At 35.2% G+C, this 23,658-nt stretch overlaps 4 protein-coding genes across 5 annotated transcripts; 3 read left to right on the forward strand and 1 right to left on the reverse strand.

The window, feature by feature from the left end:
* On the forward strand, positions 1–824 carry LOC121808849 (methyl-CpG-binding domain-containing protein 2-like). Its single transcript, XM_042209421.1, has 4 exons — positions 1–329; positions 407–460; positions 538–659; positions 757–824. Exons 1-4 carry the CDS (start codon positions 1–3, stop codon positions 822–824), a joined length of 573 nt encoding a protein of 190 aa, XP_042065355.1.
* Positions 825–1,225: 401 nt separating this feature from the next.
* LOC121807105 lies at positions 1,226–5,132 on the forward strand. The gene is made up of 9 exons (XM_042207303.1): positions 1,226–1,439; positions 1,528–1,578; positions 2,249–2,270; positions 2,421–2,535; positions 3,661–3,693; positions 3,817–3,942; positions 4,288–4,394; positions 4,479–4,550; positions 4,674–5,132. The coding sequence occupies exons 1-9, from the start codon at positions 1,302–1,304 to the stop codon at positions 5,018–5,020; spliced, it is 1,011 nt and encodes a 336-aa protein (XP_042063237.1). The 5' UTR covers positions 1,226–1,301; the 3' UTR covers positions 5,021–5,132.
* Positions 5,133–11,095: 5,963 nt separating this feature from the next.
* On the reverse strand, positions 11,096–11,614 carry LOC121808850. Its single transcript, XM_042209422.1, has one exon. It carries the CDS (start codon positions 11,612–11,614, stop codon positions 11,096–11,098), a length of 519 nt encoding a protein of 172 aa, XP_042065356.1.
* Positions 11,615–19,133: 7,519 nt separating this feature from the next.
* Positions 19,134–22,902, forward strand: LOC121806943 (alpha/beta hydrolase domain-containing protein 17C-like). 2 transcript variants are annotated; one of them, XR_006051720.1, is made up of 6 exons: positions 19,134–19,773; positions 20,308–20,344; positions 20,550–20,786; positions 20,861–20,908; positions 22,193–22,643; positions 22,795–22,902. XR_006051720.1 is itself a non-coding variant. In XM_042207120.1 (5 exons), exons 1-5 carry the CDS (start codon positions 19,472–19,474, stop codon positions 22,451–22,453), a joined length of 885 nt encoding a protein of 294 aa, XP_042063054.1. In that variant the 5' UTR covers positions 19,134–19,471; the 3' UTR covers positions 22,454–22,902. The 2 variants fall into 2 exon arrangements, 1 of the variants encoding a protein (XP_042063054.1); XM_042207120.1 differs by having other exon boundaries at positions 22,193–22,902.
* Positions 22,903–23,658: the final 756 nt, after the last annotated feature.

Here is a 23,658-nt window from a genome sequence, read left to right on the forward strand (position 1 = left end):
ATGGAAGAAACAGAAGCGGTGCAAGCAAAGAAGGTGTGGGAATCGGTGAAGCTGTACACAGTTCGATGCGGTTTATGTTCCAAGTGGAGACTCATCCCCTCCAAACACAAATACGAAGAGATTAGGGCTCAATTGGGCGACCAGATGTTTGAATGCGAGAGAGCTCGAGAGTGGCGCCCCCTCATTTCTTGCCGCCATGAATCCGATGTTAACGAGGATGACACCAACCTCAGGTGGGCCATGGACAAGCCCAACATTCCTCAGACTCCTCCCACGTGGCAGCGCATTTTAAGAATTAGGGCTGAAGGCGGCACCAAGTTTGCTGATGTGTCAGTTGCATTGCATCCCTTTTTTTTTGGAAATTGATTTTATTTAAAAATTTATCTATTACTACTATTATTCACAGGTATTATGTTTCTCCATCAAACAAGAGGCTACGTTCTATGGTTGAACTAAGAAGGTGTTTGGATATGATAAAGTTAATTCGAGGATCTTGACTCTTATAATTGTTGTTATAGAATCAAATTTGCTATGCAGGTACTTGGAAGATAATCCAAGGTATGTAGATGATAAGATGAAGCTGTCGCAGTTCTCATTTCAACCACCGGTGCCACTCGATGATAAATATGTAGCAAAACGACAAAATATTCGTGATATTGGTAATTGTAATGGTAATGGTATTAGTAGTAGGTGTTTCCTCTTCATTTTTCAACATCTCATTTGCAATTCTTCTCAATATTAAATTTGCCTTCTTAGGAGTGACTACTCATAATGGCAATATTGGTGGAGGAAAGCTTGGTCAACCACCTTTTCAAAATAATTAAGAGGTACTAATACATTTATTAATTGATGGCATATATACATGAATATGATACTACTATGATTCATTAGTAGCTCATACTGGTACAATTATTTATTTCCTTCCAACATATACAGGGATTTTGATGCTTCTGATCCTGGGAGATCTCAAGTGCACAAATCAGGCTATCTTGCATTCATTTGGGCTTAATAGGAAATTAATTGTGGTTGTTTATTTATTATTTCCATAACATGTTGGTACAAGTAGATAGTCGTGCTTTACTTTTTAAAATTTTAAGGTGTTTTGACTTTCGAAATATGCTCAAAATAATTCTGTTTCTGTTGGTAATTACTATGTGGGCATAAACAACCACAATTAATATTTAATCATATGAAATTATGGCATAAACAAATAATTTAATTCTAAAGATGCGAATTACCGAATGTGGCATCTACACTCTACAGTAAAGAGAGGTATGAATATGGTGTGACAAAATACACACATGTTAGTGCTCAGCGATTCCACGTGGTTACACGCGCCACTGTTTCGCTGTGGAATCTCCCCTCCGCAGGCCTCTACCTTCTGTTGCTGCAACCTTCCTATGGCTACCTCCTGCCGCATCGCCGTCGTCGGCGACGTCGTAATCTCTCTCCACTTCTCTGTGATTGAATTTTTTTTACTTTTGAAAACGGATGCTTACTCTTTTCCCCCTCTTATTGAACTCCAAGCATGACGATTGGAGCTTCGAAGAGGATACCAAAGCTCTGCAACTGTTGAAGGTTTTTTTTTCTCTCAATTACTTCTTTATGTGATCAATTTATTGGTACTTTGTTTTGATTCAGCTTATCTGTGGTCAATTCTCTCTTTTGTGATGTAATTGATGAATAGCTGTCGATAAAATGAAATGATTTCTTATTTGAGTGAGGCAAATTTTGCATTCTCTGTGATTTGTTGATCAGGAGAAAGTTATCAGCAGATTCTTGTTGGAATTGCGATTTAGTATTAAATTGAGAAAAAGTTCTGTAAAAGGAGTAAAAAAGTGTTTGTTTTGAATTTTGATTGACTTGGTACTTTCCATGATTTTCTCTCATCAAAACTTGGAACTTTCTTCAGTTAAATGGGACAGTTATCGTGGGAAGTGATAGTCCCCACTCTTTGTTGGTCCCTATGCTTAGGAAACAATAATAACTTTTGAGAACTCAGAGGAATCTGTTTATGAGGTATGGGAAGAGGATTCAACTGGATGTGGAATAGTACACTTTTATCTTCTCAGTGTTCTTATGTTTTGTGTCTTCCCTTGTTCCTATGGAGTAACATTTTTTTCTTACAATCATCAAAGTTTCTTTTCTCATTAAATAAAAGTGACTTGGCTACACCACTCGCAGTTTGTTTTAGTTTTTGTATACTCTCTGGATTTCTTCTAGTAATAAGTGTTTCTGGGGAATGCAGCCGGATCTTGTGCTGTTTACAGGCAGGTGCTCTCTTCTTCACTCTCTAGTCAGGCTGTTTGTTGATGGGCATGCCAGCTGAGCTGAGTCATCTCATCCTGCATTTATCTAGATTAATTTGAGGGGTACCTTAGATCCCGTTGGTTCGCTTATGCCGTGGGAGTTTTCTTCAGGTGATTTTGGCAATGAGAATGTTGATCTTGTTAAAAGTATTTCAAATGTTGATTTTGCAAAAGCAGTCATTTTGGGGAACCATGATGCCTGGAACACCCAGAAGTTCTCTGCGAGGTTAGCTTAAATGTATGAAATCCCTGAAATAGAGTTATTGCGTTTGTTTACCATTATTAAGTCAGAATCATTCTACATTTGTCTTTTCTGGGTGGGTTCCACATGGTGGTTGGATGGTTCAAGAACATGTGCTTCTACCTTGTTAATGTTGAGAATCTGTCTTTTTTCTGGACTGGAGTGTAAAATACTAAGAAGGTGTCTAGCTAAAACATATTATCATATAGAGACCAGTATTGATACCGACTTGTGGCATTTGGATCCCCCCTCCCCCCCCCAGTTGAACATTTACCTTGACTGAGAACTATCCTAGTGATGTCCTGATGAGATACCTGAGCACTTACTGCAGGACTATCCCTTGGGCGTATTTCTTAAATATTGCCACTTTTTTGGTACTCTTTTCCTTTTCTATCTTTTGTTGTAGGAAAACCATGACACTTAGGTGCTAATTCATTCGAAAGTGCATGTTTATCAATTAGTATACTCGTATATTTCTAAAAGATCTGGCCTCTATATTGAGCAGAGCTCCGCAGGGACTTGTTAATATCATGGAGTTTGTGCGTCTCACAACCATTGGACTCAGCTAGTGGATACTTTAGATTAGATTCTGTATGATTCAGTTTTGTTATTTTCTGTTCTCTGAAATAAGATTAATACCCCTTCATCCTCTATAAAATTGTTTTATGTTCTTCCTAAGGATGCCTGGATGAAATGCTTGTGATTCTAAGATGGTAATAAATTGGACAGATACTCAACACATATATGCTGTAATTAGAAAGAATATTTCATTTTTTTTATGGGGAAACAAGATGAGTTTACACAGGATTCAACTTCTAAAACTACAACTTGGAAGTGTGTAGCATATTGTTTCTGAAAAGAGCAAGTAATTCTAATGTAGTCTTATGGCTTAGAAACATGATTAGCCTGCTCCATACATCACGTATCTGCTCTGCTTGATTTCCGCTATCTCTTTGAAATCTTCGCACTTGCTATGTTTGCTCACTATCATTAGGTGAATACGTGTAAATTGCAAATGTGTCTGATATCTGTGGTGAATATTTACCTTCATCATTGTATCATCCTGTATAAATTATTTACCTTTTCTAAATGCATCAATTCTTAATGCAGGGAAAAAGATGCTGTTCAACTGCAGCTTGAATGGTAAGTCTTATAAGTCATAATTTGTAGAATTACATTTTCCACATATTTTCTTTTCCCATATTAATCAAGATGATGAAATTGCCGCACTTTCAACAATTTGTGTATAAAATATTTGTGAACCAGCCTTGGTGATGAGCATGTTGGCTACCGACGTATGGATTTTTCAAATCTGAAGCTGAGTATAGTTGGTGGACGGCCGTTTTCTTGTGGTGGTCGACAGTTGTTCCGGAAAAAACTTCTTACTGCTAGGTCAGTAGTCCGTATGTGCTACTTCTCAAATTTATTCTTCACCTATGCAATTCGCATCATCCTTTTATAGAATCAATTGATGAAATTTATTGAATTTATTCTAGTCAGGAATATTTTCTTCTCTCTTATAATGTTATGCATATAGAATCAATTGATGAATAGGAAGCTATGTGATCTCTGTAGTGCAGGCAATAACTACCTTTTATTTGGTCTAATTACTTTGCTAATTAATTAATTATTAGATTAAATATATGTAAATTGTAACCTATAGGCATATTTAGCATGCCATTCTCTCATCTTGACCTTACCTAATTCCTTCTATCCACATTGCAATTGTATCCCTAGATATGGCATCCATGATATGGATGGAAGCGCAGAGAGGATTAATCAAGCTGCTGTAGGAACTCCTGCCGATCATTCAGTTATATTCCTTGCTCATAATGGGCCAACAGGTGTAGTAAATTTATGGGCAAAATCTTTTTTTCACATGGTGCCAAAGAGTTGCTTTATATTAAACTCGCAGGTAATTCACGCAGGCTTAGGTTCCAATATGGATGATATATGCGGAAAAGATTGGATACCTGGAGGTGGTGATCATGGTGACCCTGGTAATTCTGATTCTCTACTACTTGTGTTTTTATGTTTGTTTCTCGCATTCTTAACTCCCCGCTGTCATATTCCCTACACGTATGATATTCCCACGCTGAATTAGTCTGTGATGACAAAAATAGATTTGGCGCATGCAATATCCCAACTAAAAGAGACCACCAAATTGTCAATCAAGCTGGTAGTGTTTGGTCACATGCATAAAGCGCTGGCCTCTGGAAATGGTCTTCGAAAAATGATAGTGGTTGAGGATGACAACATCGTGTACCTCAATGGAGCCGTTGTTCCAAGGGTTAAAACAATTAGCAGCAATGAGCAAGGCGTTGCATTAGGCACTCTACGAGCCTTCACTGTTGCTGACATATCGGACGGGAACTTGGAGAAAATCACCGAAACTTGGGTTTCAGTGATCGGAGATGAGATCAGAGTAGAGGAGGAGCTGGTATTGCTTAGCAAAGGGGCGAGGCTGTAGGTACCGAGAGAGATATCTTGTGACACTATATCAAACTGTAGATCTCTATTCTATCATCTATGACATTGTTCAGTTTATGTGATTTGTGGTATTAAAACAGGAGCTTTGGTTTTGTTGTGTTGTTAATGTACAAAGTTGTCTGCCATTATTAATTCTCTGAAAAAGATAGAAGAGCGAATTCATAGAAACTAGTCAAAAGTAGTTAATAATGTCGAAAAAAGAGAAGCAAGGGGGGTCTGCAGCTGCAACAAATTTAACGAATCATATTATTGATGTGTTTGACTCCTTTATTTACGAAACATTTAGGCCTGTGGGTAGCCCTTTTTGCTTCATTTTCAAGTTCAAGGCATTTCTTTTATTGGTGCATCAACTTCCATGCTACCTTGGCTTTTTCGCAACTTGAGTGTATCCATAAATCAGGAAGGAAGAAGTCCAATTTTGTAGATATGGACCCACATTAATAGTATAAACGAGATTAGTATATCAATTTAGATTTATTACTTTATCGTATATCATTTTTAAATTATGAAAATGTTCTCACTATGGCTTGCCCTTTCATATCGAATTGCCCCTAGATATAGTATGATAGCACTAACTGCACTGATGAAGCCATGGATTTTACGTTGAGGGGTTCATCTTCGATATTTTTGGAACTATAGACCTCAACGCTATGAGATAAACTCTTTAACCAACTTAACTGAGACTCCATCATATAATAATGTCTAACAAATACTACTAGTAGTATAAAATTACGAATTGTTGAGGGGCCCATGACCCCTCAGGCTCTATGATGGCTTCGTCAATGGCACTTAAGTATAGCCCCACGTAATAGTTTTGCATTGTTTTTTAGTAACACTTAAGAGATGAATTAATTTGAATAATAATGATGGCTACTTTTTGGTAGACCAACCATTCTCGCAAATGCTAGTTATTTTTTCTTGTTTTATTTAACCACAAGTATACCGAAATTAATTCTGCTCAACCGAGGTTACAGATTAAGACCAAAGTCTCCCAGTAGGGGTGGTGGGATTTGAAGTTGTGTCCTCCAAATGCTTGTTACTATTTGTTAAAGTGTCAAGTCTACATTATTTATCTATAATCAAAGGGTGCTCCATTAGTTTCTCCTCTCCGTTGATGTGAAATATTTTTGTTTTTTTAATTTCTCAGTTAAAGTGACTTTTTTTCTCAATAAAAATAAGTATCAATTTTATTATATTTTCTTCCTATTTAGATTAATAAAATAATAATAATAATAATAATAATAATATATAAAAATCATGCTAAGAGCATCCACAATGGCGGCGAGCGGACCGGCTAGCCGATCTCCGGCGCTCGCCAGTTCGCTCACCGAACCATTGTAACCGGAGAGCGCCATTTCAGTGAAAAAATCGGCGAGCGCACGCCGATTCGCGAGCGCTGGGCGATGCGCTCGCCGGTCCGCTCGCCGCCATTGCAGGCTCCGGATCGGCGAGCGATCGGCGAGCAAAATTTTCTTTTTCCTTTTTATTTTATTTTCGAAACACTATATATACGCGCTTTGCACGTCATTTTCATTCGCACCACTTGTTTTAACGAGTACTCTCTCTATCTTAATTTCTGTACAAGATCAACAACGTGAAATGGAGAACAACAACGAAGGTACTCCAATGACGACCGGGTCTCAAACTCCCCCGGTACCCGTGGGAGGTGTATGGGGTCCGATGCCCGGGTACTACAACATGTACCCGTGGCAGCAGATGATGCCCAAGATGGCAGCCAATGGGAGATCGCCGGGGGGGAGTATGCCGGGGGGGTTACCGGCGATGCCGGGGTGGGCACCCAGTATGCAGATGATGCCGGGAGGGGTACCGGCGACGCAGGGGACGCGGGGGGGGAACGTCTATCGCCCCAGTTTTGATTTTTCGACTGCTTCTTCGCACACATCGATCCCAGTGGAGGCGCAGTTCACGCAATATGAGACTTTCTCCTTATAGGAGTTGGGGTTTGATCTTCTCGGTGTTCCAAAAACTCCCGTTCAAACGGGGGGTGTAGGGCGGGGTCGGGCCCCCCCAAAGGGGAAGGGTAAGAGGGTCGGCAAGTCGTCGCAGCCGATTGAGGACGACTGCTAGGTACGGAGGAGGTGGACCGATGCGGAGAACGTCGCGCTATCCAAGGCGTGGGTGAGTGTTTGCGATGATCCCCTCACTTCGAACAATCAGAGGATCATCAACATGTGGGCCAAAATAGCAGCAGCCTACAAGGCATTTTGCCCGGAGGGGAGGCCGCTCAATGGGGATGAGCGTCGGAAGGCGTGGGACCGAATCAGGGCTGGGGTCTCCCGATTTTCGGTCTTGTACGCCAACGCCCTCCGCATGCAAAGTAGTGGCCAAACGTAGGATGACTACAGGAGGATAGCGGAGAAAGCCTTCCCCTAACCCGGGTTGTATAAGGAGTCTACTGGAACTGCTATGAGGTGCTGAACGACTCCGAGAAGTTCCGCCCAGGTGCCGACGCTGGCTGGCCGAAGAAACAACGACTGAACTATACCGGTGATTACAGCGGCAGCAGCGGTGGTTCCCACGACCTCCCCGAGGGTGCTCAGGAGCTCCCGTCCCCTCCATCGTTCGCTCGCCGAACTCACCCGGTTGGTCAAAGGCGGGCGCAACGGGAGGCGAGGGGGGCGTCGGGGGGTCCCAGGAGGTCCAGTCGGCATCCCCCCTTGGCCAGTCGATAGAGGATCTCAAATTCTTCGCGCGTCAACAAACACGTGCTCAGATGGTCAAGATCTTAGCCAATTGGAAGGCGGCAGAGGACCCCGAGGAGAAGAGCTTTATTCACACATTGCTCGTGAGCATGCGTGACGATTTGAAGACCGGGGGGGTACCGGCGGTGACGGAGGCGACGGGGGCGACGGAGACGAGGAGTGAGGCGGAGGTCAGGTTTTTTTTTAAATAATGTATTTTTTAAAATTAATGTATTTTTTTAATGTACTTTTTTAAATTAATGTATTTTTTTTAATGTACTTTTTAATTTAAATAATATTATTGAATTTTCGCGTATCTGTGTCGTAAATTTAATTCCGTATTTTGTGTGATTGTCAATTATTTGTTTTATATAATTAGGAGTGATGTGGCTAGGCTATTGCTGGGCTATTTGCTTGTCCTGATGATGTGACAGGAGAATTTTTAGTGCTGATGATGTGGCAGGAGGAGTTTGTGGTTGGGCTATGGCTGAGCTATTGCTAGGCGAAAGCCATAGTGGATGCTCTAAAAGGCAAATGCTTCACACTTAGTAAGACTAATGGAATAATAATAACATAAAATCTACTCTTAGCTATAATATTTTATTTTATTTTATTTTTATTATAGCAATTTGAGAAGCTTCTGCATCTACTGTAAATTTTTAAACGCCAATCAGTCGAGAAAATATTCAATGGGCATGGCATACCAATGTGAAAATGTGATTTGATATGTCCTACCAATACATTATTGACAAGTGGAAATAAATAGAATTGCACTTCCAACTAGATATATTAATTATAGTAACATAGTTATTTTTTCTTAAAAGAAGCATTATAGTTAAATACAGAAACTATACCAAAATATTGGAAATTACATATATAAATAATACATACATGCATACACGTGAATAATAAATAAAGTGATCATATTACGTTACACATTTCAAATTTAATGGGTTGCTTTTTTTTCCTAATAAATACTACAATAATATAATCTACATAATTTCATTATACGCAAATCCAATTATTATTACTAAACCTCATAACTACATCAAATTAGGGTTTTTAGATCTAGTTTTTTATAGATGAGATGTGCAAATGTATAAATTTTGTTTCGCCATCATCACGAGCCTGTTTTACTTCAGCCCCGGGCAAATAAGTCATAACATATTAGGATGATTTAACTTTATTCCATAATACTATATATTACTTCATTCCAATAGAATTATTAATTCATTCCAGTACGTACATGCGGTTTCGCCACTGCGTACCGTTCTTTCTCTCTTCAATGCCTATCGCCGCCGCCACGGCACTGACAACAAAATGGAATGATAGTCTAATTGAATAGTGTAATAAGCACATGAAATGATGTAATAAACTATTTGAATGAAGTGTGTGTAGAAACATTTGAAGTCCTACTGTAATAACGATTATGAATGAAATAATAAACCTACTTGTATTTTTTAAAATGAATAAAGTAAAAAATTCAGTTCAATGAATTCGAACGAAACATGTGTTGAATCATTTTAAAACTACTGAAAGTAAGTAAAAACATATTGTAGTTTCAAGGTACTACGTACCAGAATGAAGTAATGAACCTAATACAATGAAGTAAAACGAGCTTGTAATGAAGACCGAAATAATATACACGTCTCAAAAACTAGATCTAATGGCCCAAATTTGTTCTCTAGTTCGGTCTTTAAAATTAATTCGACATTGATCACAACTCATAATCTACATAAACAAAAAAATATGACCACAACTAAAATTTTGTTAAATTTAAATTAAATTTACTATATGAATAATTACATAGTGTAATTCTTATTTTATTTTATAATTGCAAATTCATCATATATATGATTATATATTATGTTAAGGGTATATATATGCACGTGAATAAAAAAAATGATCATACTGTGTTATACATTCAAATTTGATGGGGTTGCTTTTTTTTTCTTATAATATAAACTACACGCAAAAAAATATGATCATATCTTAGATTTTTTTTAATTTAAATTAAATATTCTATACGAATGATTATATAGCGTAATTCTTATTTTATTTTATAAATGCACATTATCGTATATATATATTTTAGTATGTTAGTAAAATATAGCTATAGATATTAATAATAAATTTATATAATTAAAGTGAATTATGTAATAAAATAAGAATTACACTATATAATCATTCATATTGTAAATTTAGTTTAAATTTAACTAAATTAAAGTTATGATTATTTTTTATTTCATGTTAATTATATTATGTATAAGATGTAATTTCCAATAATATTTTGGTATAGTTTCCGTATTTAACTATATTAATGCTTCTTTTAATAAAAAAATAACTATGCTTCTATAATTAATATATGTAGTCGAAGTGGAATTCTATTTATTTCCACTTGTCAATGATATATTGATAGGACATACCAAATCACATTTCCACATTGCTATGTCATGACCACTAAATATTTTCTCCAAACTGTCATGTTAAACACACACCACAAAATAGACAAACCAAATTACTAACTAACAAAGACTTTTCCTAACATGGGAATCAAATAGGCCGATAGTATTGTAATTGGAGGTATTATTTTGGTGTTCTAATTCAGAGGTAAGTGAATGGTAGGGCACGTTCTAAAGTTGTTGGACTTGTTGTGGTCCGCCCTCACTGCAAGTGTCTCGTGTTTAGTTAACCCCACCTTTTGCCCTACCTAATTAAATTTCTTGTTCCTTCCTAAAAACACAACATTTTATTAATTCTCATGAGAAAATGAGTTCGCATAATTAGTGGTCCAACTCAATGGTTTTAACTGTATCGTCATAAATGATAGAAACTTGGATGGGTTTTTTTCTTATCATCAACTTCTAAAAAAATTTAGTATAGTATTGTTTTTTAACATCAGTATTACTTTGCTAAACTTAAACCCTATTCTTCTTCGAATAAAACTTGTAGGAGACTCACCATGTCCAAATATTAAATTGGATAAGACTACTCCACAGTCCGCACCAATCGATTCAATCTAAGTAATCACAAATAATAGCAATACCCAGTAATACCTCAAGAATCTAACTTAAGATTTACGAAATTTTTGTTTGCCAAAATTCATCTGTTTTCTTTATTTTGTGCCACAACTGACACAAAATACATACACTAACATCATACACAAAATACACCCTGCACATAAAATATATACACTCAGGGCTGGACTTCACTATATATTTTTTCACAGTTAAACATAATATATATAAAATTATATAATATAAAACCACAAAAACTGTAAAATGCATATATATTTAATAAGTAGTCCAAAATATATCTAATAAAAAGAACATGTCATAGCTGCGGTTTTACATCTAAAGCGGTGGCAACTGAATTCTACGTGTTCTCATCGATTGAAAACGTTGCAAGATTTTTTCATTATCAATCGTTGAAAACAGGTCCTTCTCAATGTACACAATTAAACTATCATTCATCCACTCATCTCCCATCCGATTTCGCAAGTCAGTCTTGATAGTCTTCATTGCAGAAAATGCTCTCTCAACAGAAGCAGTAGCAACAGGTAAAACCAATGCCAACTCAATAATCCGATAAACCAACGGAAAAAACAAATGCTTACCACTTTTGACCGTTTCCGTAGCAACGTCTCCTAAGTTTCTTAAGGCAACAAATTGAGGATCACATCGTACATTAGCAATAAAATTACTAAGTTGAAGTGGAAGACGTGAACAATCATTTGCAGAGAAGTCCTCGTGATATAAAGTAGCAAGACGGATTACTTGATCATCATTGAATCGAGAGAAAGAATTTCTTGGATCAAGACATGCTATGCATCCTAGCAACTCGGTGCTAGCTTCAGAAAATCGATTATCCATCTCTCGTATAGCTAAATCAACAACCTTGACATTGCGACCACAATAACATAAATTATTATTATATATATATATATATATATATATATATATATATATATATATAGGGTTTTGATCTATGCAAAACTGGATTTAAATACAGAAACGCAGAACAATATCATAATTAGGGCACTTTTAGGTCATAATTAGGTAATTTGTAGGTCATGCTAACAAAGCATGACCTAAAACGATCTTAGTATGACATTAAATCCAAATATTATAATATGACCTAAAATTGCTTAATTATGACCTTCCGTGTTTTTGGTTAATTATTGACCATTAGATCATCTAATCCTAGGGCTGAGATTTGGTCTGCATTTCTGGATTTAAACACATACTTATTTTGATCATCTCCCTATATATATATATATATATATATATATATAGGAAAATGATCAATACAAAACTTGATCTCAATACAAAATCCAGACCAAATCCTGACCATGAGATTTGACAATCCAATGGTCAATAATTAAACAAAAACACGGAGGGTCATTGTAAAGCAGTTTTAGGTCATATTATAAACTTTGGGTTTGAGGTCATGTTAAGATCATTTCATGTCATCCTTACTATAATGACGTAAAAATAAACTTACAATGACCAAAAAATGACTTTTGTATGCTTGGTTCGCATTTTTGTATTAAGAATGGTTTTGCATAGATCAAAACCCTATATATATATATATATATATATATATATATAGGATTGTGATCAATACCGAACCACTCTTAAACCTTAAACGCCGAACAACATCATTATATGATAACATGGAGTTCATTATAATGAACTAATAACAAACATATAATGAACTTCAGATTTCTAAATTATGCATGATGATGTCATTGTTTTTAAATCTTAGAATTCCCTATAATGAACTACAAATAAAGTTGTAATGAACTCCGCATTATTATATAATGATGTGTTTGACGTTTAGTACTTAAAACTAGTTTGGTATATAATACAACCCTCCATATATATATATATATATATATATATATATATATATATGTGTGTGTGTGTGTGTGTGTGTGTGTGTGTGTGTGTGTGTGTGTGTGTGTGTAGAAGACATGAATGGGAATATTAGAGTACCTGATTAAAAATCTCTACACGATAATGATGCAAATTCGTGAACAACTCTGCTCCATACTTCATATAACCACAGCGTGGTATGATTTCATCCATATCAACTTGTGAAATATTATGCAATTCACAAAACTTTGTTGCCCATCCATTCTCTCTAAAACTTTGCAACTGATGTTTCACACTTTGGATCAAAGATATGGCTTGAATAATATTTTGATCTTTCTTTTGCAAGGCAATGGACAATTCATTGGTTATTCCCAATAAACGTTTCATCAAATGCAAAGTGAAAACAAACTCATAATTATCCATCCTTTCAATCAATCCTTCAGTGGTACTTCTGTTATCACGGAGAGTAGTATCGTCACGTACAACTTCCAACACTTTCTCAACCGAAGACCACATAGAGCATAGACGAAGCAATGTAAAGTAATGTGAGCCCCAACGAGTGTCTCAAGGCCTTACCAAACTAGTTTCTTGATTTTTACATCTTCCACTTATGACTTTTCCATCATTAAGTTGTTCAGCTAATCTGTTATGTTGCAACTGCCTAAGTTGGTCTTTTCTCTTACAAGATGCCCCGACCATATTCACAACCATGGAGACATAGCTAAAAACATCCTTCACAACTCTAATACCCTTGGCAACCGCAACAATAATTAATTGGAGTTGATTAGAGAAATAATGAATATACATGGCATATGGATTTTCTTATAATATTAAGGATTTCAATCCATTAAACTCACCCTTCATATTAGAAGCTCCATCGTATCCTTGCCCTCTTACTTTAGATAGAGATAAATTATGCTTCACCAATAAATCATCAATAGCACATTTCAAAGTATGAGAGGAAGTGCCAGTTACATGCATGATCCCGATAAATCACTCAATCACATATCCTTCGTTATTCACATATCTTAAAACAACTCTCATCTGCTCCTTCATTGAAAAGTCTCGAGCCTAATCAACCAAAAGAGTGAAAACTTTATTTCCAATATCATTAACTATGGCAAGTGTGACCTCAGAAGCACAAGCATTTGCTAATTCCTTTTGAATTCGTGGTGAATTCATTTGATTGTTAGTAGGAGCATTTGCAAACAAAGTTTTGGATACAACATCGTTAAGTTCACTAAACCATAGAAGCAACTCAAGAAAATTACCTCGATTTGAAGAACTACTTGACTCATCATGTCCATGAAAAGATAATCCTTGCTTTAAGAGAAATCGAGTCACATTCAATGAGACTGTCAACCGAATGCGATATGCAACTTCCATCTCATGGGTATTTGACCGTAATATACTTGCCACATTGTTCCTTTGATCTTGAAAAGCTTCGAACTGAATTCTAGCATTATTATGACACTATTCACGCCTCCAACATGATAATTGAATCTTTCTAATGCATTTTTCCAGTTGCTACAACCTGTCTTTGTAAAAGCATAATCTGATTGTCGACCTCCTTTGTCTGATTTCTTGAAAAGGTAGCACCAAAAGTAAAAAGTTGCATCATTCGATACACCATACTCTAGCCATATATACCTTTTAAACCAAATATCTTGAAAACTTCTTTCTTGAATACCATATTTCTTTTTTTCATACGTATGTCTAATTGGTTGACAAGAGCCCTTATTCAAGTACTCTCTTCGTACTCTATCACGAATTGAAACATCGAACTCTTCAATTGGCTTGCGTTTTCTCGGATCACCACCAATATCATTCAAATTCAACTCGACTTCTCTTCGGGGCTGATTTTCCATTGCTTCAACAATGGGTTCACTTTGAGAAGAAAATTCATCCCGACGCTTTTTTAAAAAGAAGCGTTCCATCCTCTACGGTCAACCTAAGCAATAATGATTGAAGTACAATATTAGTTTATATCTATAACTCCATAAGATTCTATCAAAATTTTGCAAAAACAAGAAATAGAATATAAAATTAACAACTTTAATAAACTCCTTACCTCACCATTTGTGTAGAATTTGAATATTAATTTCTCTAAAGTATCAAAGACTCAAACCCTCCTTTTACGAAGTAGCACCGTTGTCCGTTCCTGTATCGCCGCGCGCAGCCTCTGTAAACTCCAGAAAGAAAACCCTACTGTTTTTCTTCTTTAATTTTTTAAAATCATATAAACGGGTGCCACTAAAATTTACACTTCTTTTACTTAAATTTTAATAAAAAAAAACGTGTCCACTTTAAAAAGTGACAAGTAGCACTTTTTAAAAATACGTTCTCTTTTTAAAACAAGTCAAAGAAAGTGGGGTCCATTTGACTTACTTTTATATTAATTAATTCATTTAAACTCATCTTCTTCCTTATGCTTCCTTCCAACGACATTGTTACAGTTTTCTCTACGGATTCTTACTTCTTCTCTCTTTAATTTTCAGCCCCTTACAATTATTCATCTCAAAATAATTTATTCTTCAATAGCATTATTTAGTAAGGGCTTAACATAACTTTTAAAAATTGTGAAAAATTTGAAAGTAGAAAATAAAATTAAAAAAATTGGGTAAGGGCTTCAGCCCTACCCTCTGTCAACGTGTGTCCGCCCCTGTATACACTACACACACATTATATATAAAATACACACATGCACTTGACACGCTACACACATTATATACAAAATACACACACTTGACACACTACACATACTACACACACTATACACACATTGCACACACACATAAACGGAATGTCACACTGGCTACACACTACACACACTACATGCATTGCAATACTACACACTACACATGCTACACATATGGCACGCATTGCACATATTATATTTATTGAATATTGTATAATTATTTTGAATCAAGCTCAAAATTATATGAAAAATTGTCATAAATTTGTCATATTACTTCTATTATAATATTGTAATATAGTAATAACAAAACTAATTTGTAATATAAATTATATTTAAAAAATTTATGTACATATATAATAATTTATAATTTGTGTATTTTCATCTCTATTCTGTCAATAAATTGATTAATATGCTTTTATCTTAATATTTTTAGAAAAAATGGAAGTCACGACTAAAATTTGTAGGCGTTAAATTTGTACATATACATAACTTGAATAGTTGGGCGAAAAGTACAAGGGGAGGACTGTCTTATTTCTGACAAAGTCAATATGACATCCAATTTGCAAGTCTGTTAGAATATTTATAGCAGCCTTTAGACGTCTATCAAGAATTTCAAGATCGCTATACACCGACGTGTCACTCAATTTCATCATCCATTAATAGTAAAATTTAAATTGTCTAAAATGGATGTGTGTTCATTCAATTTTAGATAAATTATCAATCATTCAATTTTAGATAAATTATCAAACATTCAATTACTAAAATAACTATATTGCACTCAATTAACCATCTCTACTCATGAATTTACAATCAGAATAAAGATAAATTAACAACAGTTGTATATACAAAATGCCCATCAAATTTGAATAGGATAAGATCAAATTAGTTTGAATTGGTAGCTTCATTAATTGTATACTTCTATGACTAATTTAACCCTATTTGCAACTATAGGAGAAAAGTATGCTATTACAATTTTTCATTAATCATTTTGTTTTAGAAAATATGTAACTGATTTTACTCTTGAAAATATCCACCGTTGTTCAAAATTCACAATAAAATTTTAGGTAAAATAATCATTCATAGTATTTTAATAAAATTTTTGAACTCATATTATATTACAGTAGTATTTTTTTGATTAATATTTTGTTATATTCTATATTGCATTAAATGATAACATAATAGAGTTAATTCGATTATGGAAGGTCATTGCACTTGATGTCCACCTATACTTGTGACACATTCTTCAAGTGAATTATTAGTTATGTATTCAAAATATATACTCCATACTAGATAATTAAATTTTCAGTTATGTAATTTTGACAATACTACTAAATGATCATATATTGACATTTTTTGCATATTTCTCCGTGTGCTATATACTATGCAGAAAATATTTACAACACAAGCTTCAATTGATATTGCAATTCACAAATATTAAAATAATTAAAAAATAAAATAAAAAATAATGAATACGAGTTCCAAATTACAAAAATTTATAAATTAGTTTTCGAATAAAATAAAAATTTAAATAAGTTATTGTAAAAATAAGTTTTTAAGAATTGTTTTATAAATAAAAACGTTAAGTATAGAATGAAAGTGGAAAATATAATATACTAGCAAATCTATCTTTAAATAATTTTATAATATAATATATTATTATATTATTTTCAAAATTAATTTGTATTTAATTTTATTAATTTAATTATATTATTTTCACTATCATTTATTATTTTGTTCTTTTTCTTTTAACTCATTTTCATACTTTTTTCAAATAATAAAAAACATGATGTAAAATATTTACTTTAATTTTTTAAAATAAAATATTTTTTTTGAAAAAAAATCTAAGTATCTTTTTAATATTTAGTTGAAAGTATTATAATCAATATGTAATCAAACATGAAGGGTTACAATATAAAATTAGTATACGATTAATATAGGTAACTTCCTTATTCATTGTAAATGATAGAAATTGACAAATATACCCCAACTTTGTATGTACAATGGTTGTTAATTATCACAACTCTTAGAGCATCCGCAATGGGCGGACGATGGCACGCCCGATGGCGCGCATCGTCCGCGCCATCCATCGTCCGCACCCATTGCGGGTGCGTGCCATAGGGCGCGGACGATAGTCGCGCCCTATACTTCGGTTGCGGAGGATAGCGCGGAAGATGACCATCGTCCGCGCCATCATCCGCCCCATTGCGGCTGTCGCGGACAATGGTCATCGTCCGCCCCATTGTGGAGGTCGCGGACGATCGACTCGGACGATGGCACGCGGTTTTGATTTTCTATTTAAATCTCGTTTCTCATTCAGTTGTGCATACGAACATATCGACTATCTCTTTACATATTCTCTCTCTACATCCAACCAAAATGAATCTCGGCGACGACACCAATAGTTCTAGTTCGTCTGAATCCGGTGGTTCGCTTGACGAAGCATTAGATGCAGCCGTTGAAGAGGCCATGGCGGCATGCTATGATTGAAGAAGTGTGGGCTCGTAACCGCCGTCGCTGAGTTTGTGTTTTTTTTTTAATTCACATTGTAATGTATTAATTTTTATTAAATGAAATGAAGTTTATGAAATTCGTATTTTAATGTATTATTTTTTTTTAAAATTCGTATGGATTTTGTAAATATTAAAAAAATGATGACGTGGCGCGCTATAGGGCGCGCCTTAGGGCTCCCCACTGCAGGTGGGGAGGTAGGAGGATAAAACTGCTGACGTGGCGCGCCATAGGGCGCCCCATTGCTAATGCCCTTATAATTAATACTGGCATTTTCATAAAATTTGTGTAAAAATCAAATAAAGATAGTTAAAGGTGGACGCCGGACGGATGAAACATATTTTGAAGATATAAATAACAAAGCAATTATGGTACTTATAATTCTAGCACAATGAACATAGCATTAAGAAGAGACTGATGGGATACTTTTCTCCGATGGATAATCATAACTTAACTAAATCTTGTATTTAATCATTGCCTCTAAACTCTTTCTTGATAATTATAGCTATATAGAAACTTAATTGCAACCATTTAATCAATCCACTTTCTTTCACTTATGTTATAATTTCCATTAACATTTGTCCAAGCCATTCAAAAAAACAACTAAAATATTAGTGCACCCATATCACTCGTGCCGGCTACATAAATTACTAATTGCATTAGTTATCCAATGAAATTGTAGTTTATTATCTCATTTTAGTTTACTAATTGCAAACTTATTATAGCGTGAATATTGATTGATGAGTATACACGATCACCTCTATGGCTCAAATGAATTTTGATTGGACTTGGTTAAATCTGGATCCAATTAAAAATCGAATTACTTGTGATTTATTCTAGATTTCCAGCTACTCATTCCAATTGTAAATTGATTATATTACCACCTCATTTATCATTTATAATACTAGTACATGCAACTACCCAATAAATATATAGGATGATATTAATACGTTACATAAAATTTAAGATTTTTAAGAATAAAATTAGTATCCATAATCTATTAAAAAATTGTGTATTGTCATGCCAATTGTCAAAGTTTTAACACTCCATAATATGAATTAATGTAAAATTTACATGAAGAATATATATAGGAAATGTAGGGCAAAACCGACAATTGGTGAAGCTTGGTGGCAGTCCATAACCAAAAAATAAAAATAAAAATAAAAATAAAAATAAAAATAAAAATAAAAATAAAAATAAAAATAAAAATAAAAATAAAAATAAAAATAAAAATAAAAATAAAAATATTTGCATATTTGAAAAGATACAGAAACCAATAAAAAATACTAACAAACAAACATGCAACACACAAATACATACACACAGATACATATCCAATTCCCTTCTCTCTTTCGCTTCTTTCAATTCTCCTGTCTCCTTCTCCCGCTTAGATCGGATCTTCCCATCTCTCTATCGTCGTCAACACACAATCCGCCCAAATTTCCAGAAAATTAAAAAAAAGTTAGAAGGTGGAGAAATAGGGAGAAGGCAGATTAATAAATAACACGAGGAGAAAAAAAAGGGGGTGGAGAAAAATCCGATATTTTGACAACCCGAGAAAAAAAAGAAAATTAAACAGGGCTGTTGATGGTCCGAGTCCCGGTTGAAAGGCGGAATCTTGGTGGGCATTTGATTGAATAGAGCAAATGGGAAATGTGACATCGAACGTGGCTGCAAAGTTCGCCTTTTTCCCGCCGGAGCCGCCGACGTACGACGTGTACAGCGATGAGGTGGAGGGGAAGCTGGTGATGAGCGGGCTGTCGCCGGAGAAGAACGTCGACGTGCATTTATTGGACACCAAGGGCGGGAATAAAATTGTAGCTACGTTTTGGAGGCACCCGGCGGGGAGGTTCACGCTGCTCTATTCTCACGGGAACGCCGCCGATTTGGGGCAGATGCTGGAGCTCTTTCTCGAGCTCAGAGCGCATCTGCGTGTCAACATCATGAGGTGCGTGTGCGGGCTTCGTGATTCTTGAATTTCTGGGTGTTGTGGGCTTTGGATTTTTTGGTTTCTTTTTTCTAGGGTTGGTTGAGGTGCTCTGTGAATCTGTGATGGGCTGTTTGGCCTTTCCCAGAAATGGCAAAAATAGGTGGTTTTGATCCAAAAATTGGATATGTGGGTGAGATTGTGTGGGGAATTGGTGATTAGAGTTTGGATGTTTGGGAATCGGGGTTTTGAATTTTGATTGAATTGGTGATTAATGTTAGTGTTTTGCATTCTAGCATCTGTCATTCTTTGTCGTTTGCTTCAATTTGATTGTGAGTCTATGGTTTTATTCTATCTTTGTATGGATAAAATTTCAATCCTGGGATTTGATTATGAACACAAACAGATAAGAGTTCTTGCAAGCATTTCTGTTTTATGCCCTTTTTTGGCAAGGGATCTGTGTTAGTTGGACTGGATAGTGTTTTGTGTTGTGCTAATATATGCTCGTGCGTTACCTCACTCTTAATGACGTTTACTTTCGTCATCTCGTTGCAGCTATGATTATTCTGGATATGGAGCATCCTCTGGTAAGGTGAGAATATTTTGATTGCACTAATGTCAAAATTCCTTTTACAGTACTGTTTAATGATTAATGTTTATTATCCATCATAAAGTGATCTATGCTTCAAACTTACCTTGTAAAGGGTGGAATTATAATTTGTAAAAAGATACACAACTCTTTATAATTTTGAGTATTGACCACTTGGTTTAGTAAACTAATTTTACAATTGCTGCAGCCATCCGAATTAAACACATACTACGACATTGAGGCTGTGTATGAATGTTTGAAGAACGAGTATGGGATCAAGCAAGAGGATGTCATTCTATATGGCCAATCTGTTGGGAGTGGTCCCACATTACATCTTGCATCTCGCTTTCCTATGTTGAGAGGTGTAGTTCTCCACAGTGCTATTCTTTCGGGCATACGAGTTCTTTATAATGTAAAGGTCACATTCTGGTTCGACATTTTCAAAGTAAGCTCTCAACCTTTCGACAGATATCTTCTGCTACTATTGCTGATGGTGTCTAACTGAAAATCTGTGTGCAGAACATAGACAAGATAAGGAATGTAAACTGCCCTGTTCTAGTAATACATGTAAGTAATCTGCAACTTTTCTCACTGTTTTGGTGCCTCTTATTATACGCTGCGTCAAACTCTTACCAAAATCTGTCCAGAACTGTAAGCTGATCCACAAGGCACCTGAGGTCCTCGACAAACAACATTAAAATTCTAGGACATGCCATACTTAATGCAGTGATATTTCAGTTCAGGATTTGATTTAATATTGTTCTGGCAAAATCATGAAGGGTGAGGACTGTGAGGTTTAGAAGGGAGATTCTGATTCAATAACTTAAGGAAACATTTATTTTTGTTCTGGCTCAGGAATTGTGGCCATTAAATTTCTAGAAAATGCCACATGATAATAAATGTTTCTTCTTCTAATTACAATAAGGTATATTAAGTACTTTGATGTTTTCTGTCCAGCTATGACAATGACCTTATAATCCTCATCCATGTCAATTTCTTTGTCGGTTGAGCTGAATCTCAAAGCCAGCTTTACTAGTGTGGTGGGGGGCTGGCTGGCTAAATTAATGCTGTCTGTGATGCTCACTCTTAATGAACCTTTTACCAAGTAGGTAGGAATTGGACTCGTCAACTTCATCTTGTACAGAAACCAAGAATAGACCATACATGTATTGGATCGCTTCAAAACTCTGATTCAAGTATTTGGATTGCTTACAAAATTTCCTTTAGGGATATTAATTGAACATTGACAGCTGTAGTTGTCGAACATTAAGTATCTGTTAAGATGTAGCATAAAAGCAACACAGAGGAATACAACGTCCTGATTTTCCTCAACTATGACAGAACTACATAATTAATTCTTGGCATAGGCTTTTTACCACTTTGAAAAAAAGAAAGAAAGAAAGAATCTTCTATATGTGATGCTTCATATACTAGAGTGTAGTAAAAGGAGTGTTGTTTCTTTATTGATGGTGATCAGTAGTGTCTCCAGTCTCTCAATTTGGCTCTCAAAAGAGGGAATAGAAAGCATTATATTGAATACTTTAGGATGAATTAAGAATGGCTTTCATCTCTTTTATAGCTATTATCTTTCGTGGTTTTAGTACTAATAGGTGAAACTTAAGCCTAGCTGTTGGACTACGTTTGTAACAAGTGTGGATCTTCCTTTAGCCTGATACTTATCTTCAAAATTATCTCCGATTATTTGGTACCAGAATTTGCTTATTTGCCACTTAAGGTTTCTGATAATGTAGGATGCAATCAATGCCTACTGCTGCAGATAGTGTTATTTTTCCATTCTTTTTGGTGACAAACTCTTATTTTTTGCATCTAAATATGGGATTTTGCTTCTAGGGTACAAATGATGAGATTGTTGACTTCTCACATGGCAAGCGACTATGGGAGCTTGCCAGAGAGAAATACGATCCGTTGTGGGTGAAAGGTGCAGGCCACTGCAATATAGAAACATTTCCTGAGTACATCAAACATTTGAGGAAATTCGTAAATGCAATGGAAAAACTTTCCTTCTCCAAAAGAGACAAGGTGCAAACTGATCCTAGCCAAGCCTCGGGAGAATTAAAAACCAACAAATGCTTGATGTTTACAAAAAAATAGCAGCTCTACTCATAGAAGTTCACCTCCGCAAAACCAGTTACTCAACTCGTGTGCTTTGTGTAAAGGGTTCGAATCATTAATTGCTAAGCAAGAACATGCAATTCAGATGCGGAACAGTATAGGGGATGAAGATGCATATCAAGATTGAAGATGATCCAATCTAGGCAACAGCTTTTCGCGATCCATCAAGGTAAAATTGATTTGCTGTCTGTGATGCTTATATTTCCAGAAAACTCGACTTATCATCACCTAGTGTATACTACTAGAATTCCTTTGTTTAGCTGCAAGAGTTAGTGTAGTAATAGATTGTTTACAATGCACCGTTGTTCATTCTTGTGTAGTGCCTCTGCTCGTGAGAACGTGGTCGTGATGATGTTCTAACATTTATGTGAACTCTTGTGCATACACACCTGCTGAGGCTCTATACAATTCTTTCATGCTTTTCCTCATTGTTTATTCTACATATTGGCTCTTACTGTTTTAACCTTTATTGATTGATTTTTGAGATTATTGCATGCTCCTCGCAGGCGGAGATTCTTGTTGGTTTATTTCCCTCTATTTATCTCAGCTACTAGCATAATTTTTCCTCAAAAAAATAAATAAAAACGTGTGTTTCTATATGCAATGTCCTCTGATTTTACATTGATCCTGTACACTTCATCTGTATATCAAAGAAAAATTTTCCAAAAAAAGGATTAAGTAAAAGCATTCAAATTGGAAATAATTTCTCAGATTCTAATTTATCACGGTAATTTAAACCATACACCCGAGAAATATGTTTAACTGATTAAGATTAAAAAATTTTGGTGGATTTAAAATCCAACGGCCAAGATCCTCAACTGAACTCTGGGTCATGATGAATGATGAAAACCATAAAGCTACCAAAAATATGAAACAAATAGAAAGAAGCAAACTATAGGTGTGTTCTATTTCAAAGGAATATATATTACTCCATATTTGATTTATGAGATTGCATTTCATAACTTAATCATAGATAGATAACTATATGATAACGGGTCATAGCCACCATCTCTAATTAAAATAATCGTACAACTTAATTCTAAATGAATAATATGATAACTAATCATATCAACCGAATGACATCTATATATATCAATGGCCTGGGAATAAAAAGAAAAAAAAATCCAAAAGACTAACTTAATCTTGAACAGAGATAATCGTGTATATAAAAAAGAAATTTCGAG

This window comes from Salvia splendens, chromosome 6 (assembly GCF_004379255.2).
Source record: "Salvia splendens isolate huo1 chromosome 6, SspV2, whole genome shotgun sequence".
NCBI lineage: Eukaryota > Viridiplantae > Streptophyta > Magnoliopsida > Lamiales > Lamiaceae > Salvia > Salvia splendens.